Source organism: Pelobates fuscus, chromosome 6, assembly GCF_036172605.1.
Source record: "Pelobates fuscus isolate aPelFus1 chromosome 6, aPelFus1.pri, whole genome shotgun sequence".
NCBI classification, from domain to species: Eukaryota; Metazoa; Chordata; class Amphibia; order Anura; family Pelobatidae; genus Pelobates; species Pelobates fuscus.
In genome coordinates, this window is record NC_086322.1 from 184,992,978 (window position 1) to 185,006,489 (window position 13,512).

At 41.8% G+C, this 13,512-nt stretch overlaps 1 protein-coding gene across 3 annotated transcripts in view; it reads left to right on the forward strand.

Moving 5' to 3' along the window:
- LOC134615563 (NACHT, LRR and PYD domains-containing protein 3-like) overlaps window positions 1-13,512 on the forward strand; it is a 72,781-nt gene that overhangs the window by 32,103 nt on the left and 27,166 nt on the right. For all 3 annotated transcript variants that reach the window (XM_063460106.1, XM_063460107.1, XM_063460108.1), the window contains exon 4: window positions 2,449-2,535. In XM_063460106.1, coding sequence (XP_063316176.1) covers window positions 2,449-2,535 — 87 coding nt within the window. The remainder of the gene's footprint in view (window positions 1-2,448; window positions 2,536-13,512) is intronic.

Consider the following 13,512-nt stretch of genomic DNA (forward strand, 5'->3'; position numbering starts at 1 on the left):
TGGAGACACTGCAAATACTTACCAAATAAGTGTGGTAGGTTTACTGTACTTTTCCCTTTATTTTAGGCACTTTCTGGCAATTGCCCTTATCCAAGATGGCTGCCACAACTTGTATTCCCACAATGCAAGTCATCTGTATTAGGCCCAATAAGGCACAAACTGCACACATGTGGGCCTATTCCGAGTGTGTTTGCTGTTTAGAGACCAGGGAGAGGACTCTGTCTGAAGCCTACATGGCCCCTAAACACCCAGGGTACCGGGAATAAATCACTGGGACCGAGGGGAAGCAAAATAGATAACAAAAGTGCCTGCAAGGGAGTTGAAAAGGCAACCACGTGCAAAAAGTCAAAGTTTAAAGGCACCACAGTCTAAAGGCCTCAAGATATAAAAGGTAACACAGTTTTCAAAATGTATCACAGTTTTAAATATATCAGTCTTCAAATGCACTGCAGTTTCAATACATGCAAAAGTATTAAATGCAAATTTAAATGAAACAGTTTTAAATGCCACACAGCTGAAATGCAACACAGCTTAACCCCTTAAGGACATATGACATGTGGGACATGTCATGATTCCCTTTTATTCCAGAAGTTTGGTCCTTAAGGGGTTAAATGCTTCCTAGCAAAAGCACAACCGCATAATGTACCACAATCTTAAAAATAAGGTACAGCTGTATAATGCACTAGTTTAAAGATATCAAAGCTTAAATGCATCACAGCATAAAAGCACAACTTCATAATGTACTACAGTAAAACAGGCAAATAAAGTAATGAAGATAAAAAAACATACATGTCCGTAAGTTAAGGGAGCAAATTGCTCACGTCCTAAGGGCTGTAGGACAGGAAAAAGACTGAGGACCTTAGGGATGGAGCCTCCTTTTAAAACCTTGGTGGTTTTCCTGTCCTATCGGCTGTAAGGGGAGGAGCTAACCCATGTGTATATGCTGCCATGATTAGCCTGGAAAAATAGTTATTACTGTTCTTATCTTTTTTTTTATTCAGCATATATTATTGCCAATATAATAGAGTAATGATTTACATCCCAATCCCTGTTAACATCTATGGACTTTCTAGTGGGAAGGGTTGAGATCAAGGAAGCTTTTGCATTGACACTAGTTCTAGGTATAATTTACATTTTAGGATTAAAACCTGTATATATATTTATTTATAAAATATTTTACCAGGAAAGATACATTGAGATTTCTCTCATTGTTAATTATGTATTTGCTGATATCCTTAAGATTAGAGTGTTACATAAAATATCACCCACAAATGGACTGTGTGTATATCCAGTATGATGCTCAAATTGTACCATAATCACTACAGTAATCAAACTGGTTTTAAAATCAAACTACTACTAAGCCTGGGCAGCAGCAATGGCTACAGTAAGAACAAAAGTAAAAATTGTACCTGCACGCACCCTATCCCAAATCCCTATGCACATTCAAGGAACAAGAGGTCCTTAGTGCCACTGCTGTGGCCATTAAATTTCCCCGTTCTCAGGCCTTTCACTTGCCCTGTCAAGCCAAACATCTTAGATGAGTCTAACACTAACAAATGCACCTTGCTTTAATTCACATTGCAGTAGTTTTAAAATCCTCCTCTTTATTTAAATGTTTGTAGGAATTCAGGATTTAGTGCAGATAATGGGTTTGTATTTGCTCTATATATATATTGGTTGATTAATACCAAAGCCATTGTTAAAACCTAGGAGTGTAATGGAAGCTTGTGCGCTGGGCTTAATTTTATCTTGTTGTATATGCTTTCACTCAGCTTCTTTGAAATAAAATTTTAATTCACTTTTAATTCTTAGCTTAGTAAATAACACTGTGTTTGTAATGTTCCCAGCCAATTGGACAGCTGTCCAGGGTGTCTAATGTCATCATGCTGTGTTGCAGTGAGATAACCCCCACAAGTTGCACAAAACTGTGATTGCCAGCCTTCAGCACTAATATTTATTGTTGTTTGCTGTACTATTGTGCTATCCCATTCAATATTATGTGTTTTATTTTTTAAATATTTCATGGTTCAATAAAAGCAGTAAGTTATGGTTTTCTCTGTTAAAGTTATACACCAACCCTAATGTAGTGGATTTTGGTGCTAGGTGTCTAGTGAATTGCCTCCATTTTTGTTGAACAAAAACAAGCCTCTCCTAGCACCAAAATCTGCCCCTTCTACTGCTGACTAGATAAAGATACATTTCCCTTTGTTATTATTCCCCTAAATCGGTATGGAAAGAATAGGCTGTAAACACTCCATGGCCTCACCCGGAAGAATACAGCTTTGCTACTTGTGACTATTATTGTCCCTTTTTGGTCTTTGAGAGATACTGTATAGTACAAGTCACTCACTGTGAGTATTCTTAGTTATCTCTTTGTATAATCATAAAAAACAAAATATTGATCACAGCCTACAATAATCTGTCATACCATGTCTTTATGTCTCTTAGGATTGGTGAAAATAAGTTGGATTCAGAATCAATAAAAGTTATCTGCAGTGCCCTGACATCTTCTGATTGCAAAATGGAAGAACTGGGGTAAAGATGTTTCAATTTAATTATATATCATTTCTATAATTTATTGCTTAAACAATTAAAAATGAAACCATATGTCGACGAGTTTAGTACACTGAGGTATTTACAGTCACTTTTTTCATTGACTACTATTTTTTTTGTATATTTAAAACCAAACTGTTACTGTTTTTTTTCCTTCACTTTACGCGCTGTGCATAGCACAATACATACGTTAGAAAATCCGAGCAACGCTTTGCATGTATTCATAAGGCACTGCTGAAGGAATGCATGCATGCACATAAGCTTGTACAGCATTTCTTTGTTGATGCTCAATCGGACATGAGCGCATTCAAAGCATCATGGGGCAGTGACGCTGCTCAGAACATGTTTTCTTTTTCTTTTTTTTATTATTATTATCAAGCACCATATTAACTATTTTGATGGAGTTTGGGGTGGTGGAACAGGAAAATATCACTTCCAAATTAACGGCAGTTCTGCTTTAAAAATTCTAATTTCATCTGTAGATTGTGTTTGTCAAAGTGCTAGCAAATATGAGATGAGTGCAATTCTCTGTTTTATATAGTGTCCTGGGCTTTACTGCTATGCCTATTATTAACTTCTGATTTAATCCCTGACTCAACTACCTCAGCCGGAGAGCCTGAAGCTCTAGCTTAAAGGTTTCCATCAGCACTTCTGAACAACACCCTCATTACCTGAGAGTTTTCAGTTATTGAGCTAAGCCCTGTAGTGCAAGGCCTAGCTCAGCCTAAGAGCTTCTGTCTCTCTGGCTGAGGTAGTGGAGGCAGTATCAGAACCCATGTCAGAAGTCAAACCAGTCTTAAATGGGGGGGCGCCAGAGCACTCCTGACCTTATTACCGCTACAGCATGCTGTAGTGGTTATGGTGCTTGGACTGTTCCTTTAACTGGATGTTGTGGAAATATCTAAAACGATACCAAAGTGCCCATATTAATTATTATTATTTAATACATCTCTATGAGATTTGCTGTGCATGTGCAATAGTCTCCCTATGTTTTACTATAGGAAAACATTGGATTGGCTGGAATCATCAATTATAGTGATCTCAGTCTAGGAGGCAAAAGGGGGGCAGAGCCAGCCCTGACAGGAATAAAGGGGAGTAAAAGGACCTTATAGTGGTTTATAGTGGCTTAGTACAGTGGTCCCCAACCCAGTCCTCATGGATCACCAACAGTCCAGGTTTTGTCAGTATCTCCATTTGCATAAAAAAGGGAAATACATTGGGGACCACTGGTTTAGCATATATGTTTATGTTCCTGTCATTATAATGTTCCTTTCATGATCCTTAGCAGTTGTTGTTTTTTTCCAACATGTGTAGAAATAATCTCACGCAGCTAATTGGTCAAGTAGGGCCACAAAATTTGGTTCTGGCTGACAGTAAGTTTTACCTTAGCATGAACCGGGTTAACTGTGAAGCAAATGTTACTGGAAAATGCCATTTTAGGAATCTGGAGATATTCATAAAGCACTTGACGTTTGGTTTTGTGGTTTATTATAATTCCTCCAAAGTGCCTGGATGGCGTTATTTTCTTATAATCAATAAAACAATAACACATAAGTGAAATGTGTTTCTTGTTTAGTGGTATATTTATATCTAATAGCAATTTTGACATTTCTGTCAATGCAATCTGAATTAGAATATATGTAAAGTGATGCAGATAATCCACTTGGTGGCGTACAGTACCTTCACACTGCAAGCAATCTGGTTTTGTTCTTTTGGTTTTTTTTTTGCTTCATGTTTAATTTGTCTATAAAACACAAGACAGAAAAACATAAAAATATTTTATATTTACCTGTCTAGATTAGGGCGGCTTTGAATAATACTTCTTACTGTGTATTGGGTAGATTCCAGAAATTTGAAAAGTTGTTCTTAAACAATAGGTTGATATCTTTGCAACAGATACAGTGCTGTGATATTAATTTAAAGGGACATTTGCAATAAAATAAAGTTATTTACCGGAAAATTAGCTTTTTAAAACTCATTATGGTTAGGGGTCTCCCCTAATCTTCTTCCCATCTTGATGTTCCAGGAGGAATAAGCCAAATGGCAAATGATTTAGGTAAACTAGAAAAATGGTTAGAGCTGTGGCAACTGACATTTAATGTGGATAAGTGCAAGATAATGCACTTTGGATGTAAATTATTTGATACACTACTAAAACATCTGAGGAAAGGTATAGCTTGGAGGAAACACGAGACGGGGGATATGATAGAAACATTTAAATACATAAAGGGAATCAACACAGTAAAGGAGGATACTATATTTAAAAGAAGAAAAACTACCACAACAAGAGGACATAGTCTTAAATTAGAGGGACAAAGGTTTAAAAATAAGTTCAGGTAGTGTTAATTTACAGAGAGGGGAGTGGACGCATGGAATAGCCTTCCAGCTGAAGTGGTAGAGGTTAACACAGTGAGGGAGTTTAAGCATGCGTGGGATAGGCTTAAGGCTATCCTAGACTTAAGATAAGGCCAGAGACTAATTAGAGTATTTAGAAAATTGGGCAGACTAGATGGGTCGAATGGTTCTTATCTGCCGTCACATTCTATGTTTCTATGCTTCCGTAGTCTTTTTCCATCCTCTCCCTTCACAGCTAACTAACAGGCAGTTCAGGAGTTATAGACATAATCCAGCTAGTTTTAAAATATCCATAATCTCTTTTAACTTCTTATCATTTTTCTTGTTCTGTACAGTTTGTATAAAGAGGTCCAAATGGACTTTAAATATAAAAACAAAAACAGGCACTGCAGCTTTTTATTACACTGAAACTTTTTGTAGATCCTAGATAATAACATTTACAAACACATGATATCTGAGAAATGTAGTGGTATAAAAAGTGTGCAGTCGTGAGCATTTTCCTGACATACCCCCCAAAATTGGTGTCCTTTAAACTAAGGTGCAGGTGGGTGGGGTTAAAAGTGTTAATCAATTGTGCCACTTGTGCTGTCTAAAGGGGGTTGGTCAGTGTTCTGCCACGTGTTTTTGGAGAGATTATCCTGTTTTGTGTGGGAGTGTCCTGGACCTGAGAGACAGTGTGTAATTTGTCATAGTCCCCTCTCAGGTCCAGTGGGAAATGCCCCTGGCATATGTTCTGGAAAAACAAAAGCAAATAAAGAGTTACCTAGACTTAAACACACACACACACACACAGACAATGGAGCGGAGGCATCACTTCTGAGTCTCTCACAGAGTGCATTAAGACCGGCCAAATAGGGAGAACACAGTGCCTTCTGCTAAACAAGCAAACTATAGAAGATAATTGACAAAAACAACACATATAGTGTCCATGAGACTCCAGCATTATATGTGAAAGAGTCATAGAGTGGGGTCTTCAGGACCACCAGTTTAACCAGGGGGGCCTAGAGAATGGTTTCCACCTGGTTCACCATTAGTGATGTCGCGAACATAACATTTTCAGTTCGTGAACGGCGAACGCGAATTTCCGCAAATGTTCGAGAACGTGCGAACCCGGCGAACCGCCATAGACTTCAATAGGCAGGCGAATTTTAAAACCCACAGGGACTCTTTCTGGCCACAATAGTGATGGAAAAGTTGTTTCAAGGGGACTAACACCTGGACTGTGGCATGTATCTCTGTATTACACACAGTATCTCTATATTACACTCAGTATCTCTGTATTACACACAGTATCCCTGTATTACACTCAGTATCTCTATATTACACACAGTATCCCTGTATTACACTCAGTATCTCTGTATTACACACTGTATCCCTGTATTACACACTGTATCCCTGTATTACACTCAGTATCTCTATATTACACACTGTATCCCTGTATTACACTCAATATCTCTATATTACACACAGTATCCCTGTATTACACTCAGTATATCTATATTACACACAGTATCCCTGTATTACACTCAGTATCTCTGTATTACACACTGTATCCCTGTATTACACACTGTATCCTTGTATTACACTCAGTATCTCTATATTACACACAGTATCCCTGTTTTACACTCAGTATCTCTGTATTACACACAGTATCTCTATATTACACACTGTATCCCTGTATTACACTCAGTATCTCTATATCACACACAGTATCCCTGTATTACACTCAGTATCTCTGTATTACACTCAGTATCTCTATATTACACACAGTATAAGGGGGGCCTAATGTACTCCCCCCCTGGCCCCCACCCCTGAGCGGCGGTTGGGGACCCTAAATATTAAAAAGGGGGGGACCTAAGGTCCTCCCCCTGGCCCCCACCCCTGAGCAGTGGGTGGGGGCCCTAAATACTAAAAAGAGGGGACCTAAGGTCCTCCCCCTGGCCCCCACCCCTGAGTGGTGGGTGGGGGCCCTGAATACTAATAAGGGGAGGACCTAATGTCCTCCCCCTGGCCCCCACCCCTGAGCAGTGGGTGGGGGCCCTAAATAAATTAAGTGGATTAAGTAACCAATAAGAGTGTTATGAGTCAAATTACACAGCGTGGGAAAATTCCAAAGAACTTTCCCACGCTGTGTAAAATGACACAGAGCACTCTGATTGATGGATTTCAAACCAACCAATCAGAGTGCTGTGACAGGTAAATGTACAGACTTACCTGTCAGTCTCTTCATTTACCTGTCAGAGCACTCTGATTGGATGGCTTAAACCCACCAATCAGAGTGCTCTGAGCCTAATTGCAGGGCGGGGCAAGCCTTCCCCCGCCCTGCAGAGCTCAGTCTGTGCGGAGCCCTCCATGGGTGAAGATGGATTATTTTTTATTGCGTCGGTTATTATGTTTTTTTTATTTGGCCTTTTTGGGGTCTGAAAAAAGAAGATTTTAGAAGAAAGAAAACATCCAATGGTAAGTTCTTTTTCTTTACAGGTTCTTAGCTAAAGGTACCCCCCTCATTATTTTTAGGGTGAGGGGGGTAGGTAGGGGGATACTTTTTGGGGGGGCGGGGGAGGGGGTGACTAGGGGTTTGGGAACCCCTAGTCACCTGGGGGGGACATTTTGTTTAGGGCCCCCACCCGCCGCTCAGGGGTGGGGGCCAGGGGGGAGGATATTAGGTCCCCCCCTTATTTTTGTTTAGGGCCCCCACCCACCACTCAGGGGTGGGGACCAGGGGGGATGACATTAGGTCCCCCCCCAAATTGTGTTTAGGGCCCCCACCCACCGCTCAGGGGTGGTCATTAGGTCCTCCCCCTTTCTTTTGTTTAGGGCCCCCACCCACCGCTGAGATGTGGGGGCCAGGGAGGAGGACATTAGGTCCCCCCCAATTAGTATTTAGGGCCCCCACCCACCGCTCAGGGGTGGGGGCCAGGGGGGAGGACATTAGGTCCTTCCCCCCTTACTCTTGTTTAGGGCCCCCACCCACCGCTCAGGGGTGGGGGCCAGGGGGGAGGACATTAGGTCCTCCCCCCTTACTTTTGTTTAGGGCCCCCGCCCACCACACAGGGGTAGGGGCCAGGGGGGAGGACATTAGGTCCCCCCCCCCCAAACACAGGTTACTGGCTATGGGGGGATAATGTATAATAAACACAGGTTACTGGCTATGGGGGATAATGTATAATAAACACAGGTTACTGGCTATGGGGGATAATGTATAATAAACACAGGTTACTGGCTATGGGGGATAATGTATAATAAACACAGGTTACTGGCTATGGAGGATAATGTATAATAAACAAAAGAAAATAATACAAAAAAAAAATTATGTATGCAGCTTCCGAATTAATCTAAATTGTATGCTGTCTAGGAGGTGGGAGGGTCCGGGAGGGAGGGTCTGCTGCTGATTGGCTGGAATGAGTCTGCTGACTGTGAGGTACAGGGTCAAAGTTTACTCAATGATAACGAATAGGGGGCAGACCGAACATCGCATATTTTCGCTGTCCGTGGCGAACGCGAACACGCTATGTTCGCCAGGAACTATTCGCCAGCGAACCGTTCGGGACATCACTATTCACCATCCCTAGTCTGTCAATTGATTGAAGTAAGGTTCTATATGGGCTCTTGACTTCCTAGCCCATTGACAAGTAAACCAGTGGATGCCTAGTCTTTTGGTTTGAATAATAATAGTGTTTAGAAGGTGCCCTAAGTAAAAGTGCAACAATTTATAAAACACAACAAATCAATATAGTTAACAACGCAATTATAGATTTATGCAAACACAAATTAAGACTATGAGGCAGTCATGATCCTTTTCCCAGATTGAGGTCTAGCTCAGTTTGGTTTCCTGTTCCACAATCTAGCTTTATCTGGAGAAGATAGCAGTGATGAAGCACAAACACAAGTTTCTGTGAGTTTATTGAGAGTTGCAACATAAGCCACTGGCAGAACTAAGAGTAAGAAGGGACATGTTGCAACTTTAAAAGTGGGCAACATGGTACCCAAAGAAACTGCCATAGATGTTTAAACTGTTGTTTATTCAATTATTTCCATATGAATAACATGCCTGACACAGATAGTTTATTTTTGAGACACTTCATTTCTTTAGGACGTTTCAAGTAGTCAAAGAAATAGTGGGCTTTAAAGTCCCTTGTGACAGCATTGAACGTCCTCCATTTTAGGTTAAATCCTTGCTCATATTGGTGAGATCCAGGTACGAATTGAAACCTGGGGCTCCCCTCTGTTACTTTGGCAGGGACAGTATGAAGATGGTTAGGATAAAGGTTAGCTAGAGTTAGGCTTACCGATTGCATGCCCATGCAGCAGCCCCACTGGACCCCAGGGAAGAATCCACTCCAGCACTCCTAAAGGTAAGGAAGTTGGTTGGATTGAACTTGATTTTTTTTTTTTATTGTAAGTGTGTGTGTGTTTGTTAGTGAGTGTGTTAGTGTGTGTGGGCCTGTTAGTAAGTGTGTTAGTGTGTGTCTGTTAGTATGTGTCTGTTAGTGAGAATGTGTGCCTGTTAGTGAGTGTGTCTGTTTGTGAGTGTGTGTGTGTGTGTGTGTGTGACAGCGAGTGTGTGTCTGTTAGTGAGTGTTAGTGTGTCTGTTAGTGACAGTGCTTCTGTTAGTGAGAGTGTGTTTGTGTGTGCCTATTAGTAAGTGTGTTAGTGTGCATCTGTTAGTAAGTGTCAGTAAGTGTGTGTCTGTTAGTGAGTGTTAGTGTGTCTGTTAGTGACAGTGCTTCTGTAAGTGAGAGTGTGTTTGTGTGTGCCTGTTAGTGAGTGTGTTAGTGTGCGTCTGTTAGTAAGTGTTAGTGCGTGTGTGTGTGTGTGTTTGTGAGTGTTAGTGTGTGTGTGTGTTCGTGAGTGTTAGTGTGTGTCTGTTAGTGAGAGTTAGTGTGTGTCTGTTAGTAAGAGTGTCTGTCAATGAGAGTGTATGTGTGTTTGTCAGTGAGAGTGTATACGTGTTTGTCAGTGAGTGTGTATGTCAGTGTGTGTATCTGTCAGTGAGTGTGTCTGTCAGTGTATTTATGCATGTTTCAGTGTGTCAGTTGGTGTATGCATGTATGTCAGTGTTTGTATGCATGCCTGTCAGTGTGTGTATGCGTGTCTGTTACTGAGAGTGTGTGTCTGTCAGTGAATGTGTATGCCTGTCAGTGTGTGTGTCTGTTAGCTAGTGTATATGTGTCAGTCAATTTATTCCTGTTGGGTATATCTGTGGTAAGGGGCAGTAGTAGAATGGAAATATCGTCTCTTTACAGCAATGGGACACATTTTCTGTGAAATTATCCATGATAAAAAATAAAAAAATAAGACAAAAATACATACAACCAGCAGATCAGTTTCATGTTAAAAAAGTGACAAATGCTCTTAGTTAAATATCATGGGGGTGGTCTGCATTCTATGAATATATATGTTTGTGTAATGGTTGGGTTGGTTTTGGATTCTGTAACTACCATTAGTACAAAAGCATAGCAACGTTTACAATGTAAAACCACAATTCACTCCTTGCAATATTTCTCATGTAACTTCCAAAAATGTATTGAAATCCTATACATATGAGACATGTAACAATCAGGACTGATAAGTTAAATGGACTCTCCAGTGTCAGGAAAACAATCAGTTTTCCTGGCACTGCAGGTCCCCTCTCCCTCCCACCTCCCATCCCCGGTTGCTGAAGGGGTGAAAACCCCTTCTGTGACTTACCAGAGGCAGCGACGATGTCCCTCGTCGCTGCTTCTTCCTTTGCCCATGCCCTCTGCCCTCCTCTTCATCATGTCAGCTGGCGGGGGACACTGATCATGCCCGCCGGCGTGGGAGACCTAATGCGCATGCACGGCAATGCTATAATCCCGGAAGTGCCCTCTAGTGACTGTCTAGTAGACAGCCACTAGAGGAGGAGTTAACCCTGCAAGGTAATTATTGCAGTTTATAAAAAAACTGCAATAATTACACCTGTAGGGTTAAGGGTAGGGCATCCAGACCACTCCAATGGGCAGACGTGATCTGGGTGCCTGGAGTGTCCCTTTAACCCCTTAACGACGAGTGACGGACGAGGTCCGTCACTCAGGGGAATGCGTTAATGACGAGTGACGGACCTCGGCCGTCACGCGTTAAAATTAACGCCGCGATCGCGCAGTGCCGGCGATCGCGGGGTTAATGCTGTTGCTGGGTCCCTCCGAGTCAGGGGCAGACCAGCAGCAGCAAATCCGGATATCCCAGCCCATGTGATCGCTGTGACAGCCAGTCACAGCGGTCACAATGCTGCTTGGATATCTGATCCGCCTCCCTCCACCTCGTGTGGGTTTGTGAAGTGGAGAGAGACGGATCGGTGCTACATTGTGTCCCTGATTTATTGCAGAGTTATACCTAAGTATAAAATTCACTTTTCTGGAGTTAAAAAAAAAATTAACCCTTTCCCTGCTGCTTGATCACTGCTAGCAGTGATCAATATACAGGTCACAGTACTCTACTGTGATCTATTTTTTTTTTTTTACTTTCAAGGGTTAATTTTTAGGTTTTTTGTAACCCTAAGGGGTTAAATTTTATTATTTGATTTTATTAATTTGTGATTTAGTTATTTTGGTGGGTGGAATTTAGTGGGAATTAGGGTATAAAAAAAAAAAAAAAAAAAAAATTTTTTTTTTGTTAGAGTTTTGTTAGCTGTGTTAGCTGTATTAACAATGTTTAGAAAGTATAGCGCGGAGGAGGCTTATGCCCTGTTAGCGGCAGACTCAGAGGCGACTGACACTGCCTCAGAGAGTGAAGCAGGGAGTGACGCAGGGGATGCAGGGGACATGGACTATGTGCCAGATACTGCAGGACCATCAGGAGAAATCGACGATTCCCCTAATGCTGACCATGGCGCAGATGACTGGGTACCCCCTAATAATTTTTCCCCAGACATCCCAGTGTTTACAGGCAATCCTGGCATACAGGCGGACCTGTCTGCCTATAGTGCGCTGGATGTTATGCAGCTGTTCTTGGGGGATGAGATTTTTGGGGAGATAGTCACCCAGACTAATCTCTATGCGGAGCAATATCTGGCACGCAATCCAGACTCTCTTATCTCTAGGAAAGAGAGATGGTACCCAACCAGTGTGCCAGAATTTAAACAATTCTGGGCACTGACCATGTTAATGGGGCTAATTAAAAAGCCCACAATTAGGATGTATTGGGCTAAACATCCTATTTGCAATACTCCTATTTTTGCCGAGACAATGACAAGGGAAAGATATGAAGACATACTAAGATTTATGCACTTTAGTGATAACAACAAGTGCCCCCCAAAAGGTGATCCGCAGTATGATCTTCTTTACAAACTACGCCCTTTAATTGCCCACTTTAACAGTAAATTTGCCGCTATATATACCCCCAATAAAAACATTTCCATTGACGAGTCCCTAATGAAGTTTAAGGGAAGACTGGGGTTTAGACAATATATCCCATCCAAAAGATCCCGATATGGGATCAAATTTTATAAACTATGTGAAAGTGGCAGTGGCTACGTATACACCTTCCGTGTATACGAAGGAAGGGATAGCCACCTTGATCCCCCAGGTTGCCCAGATACAGTAGGGACAAGTGGAAAAATTGTCTGGGACTTAATAATGCCACTACTTAATAAAGGTTATCATCTATACATCGATAACTTTTATAATAGCATCCCACTGTTACAAATGTTGTATTGCTTCGAGACCGTGGCCTGTGGCACTATTCGGAAGAGTCGCACAGGTTTCCCAAAGGCTCTAGCGAACAAAAAAATGAAAAGGGGGGAAACAGCAGCTCTCTGCCAGAATGAACTGCTGGCACTCAAGTACAGGGATAAAAAGGATGTTTTCATCTTAACCACCATCCATGGTGAAAACACTCGGAGGGTCGCAGTTCGTGGCAGAGACGAATATAAACGGGTGCCAGTCTGCATACGGCAATATAATCGGCATATGGGGGGCGTTGACCTGTCCGATCAACTTGTGCAGCCATATTTGATCATGAGAAAGACCAGGGCATGGTATAAAAAAGTGGGCATATACCTTTTGCAGATGGCAATCCACAATGCCTTTGTTATTTTTAAAAAGGCAAATGCTGGGCTGAAAAGCACTTTTCTTTCTTTCCAGTTTGAGCTAATTTCTAAGCTGCTAGAATGCCACACAAGGAGACCATCAGTGGAGCCTAGCAGAAGAATGGAGGCAGGTCACTTCTGCTTTAAGATTCCACCAACCCCTAAAAAACAAAACCCCCAGAAAAGGTGCAGGGTGTGTTACAAGAGGGGCGTAAGAGTTGAGACCAGCTATTACTGCCCTGATTGCCCCTCTCAGCCCGGCCTATGTATTGGCCATTGTTTTAAAATTTTTCACACCCAGGCCGAATAAGTAGACCAGTTTTGGGGTGTGATTTTTGGTTACCGAATCTTGGCTTTGTCTACCGTTTATCCTGTCTTCTCTGATCCTTGACCTCGGCTTGTCCTATCGTTGTTCCGTTTCTCTTTACTCCTTTGACCTCGGCTTGTACCTTGACAATTCTCTGCTTGTATAGCCCGGCCATTCTAAGGACCGGTATTACAAGTTTCTCTCTCTGTGTTCTCTCTCTTTGTGGTCTGTCTGTGTTTTGGTTTCATG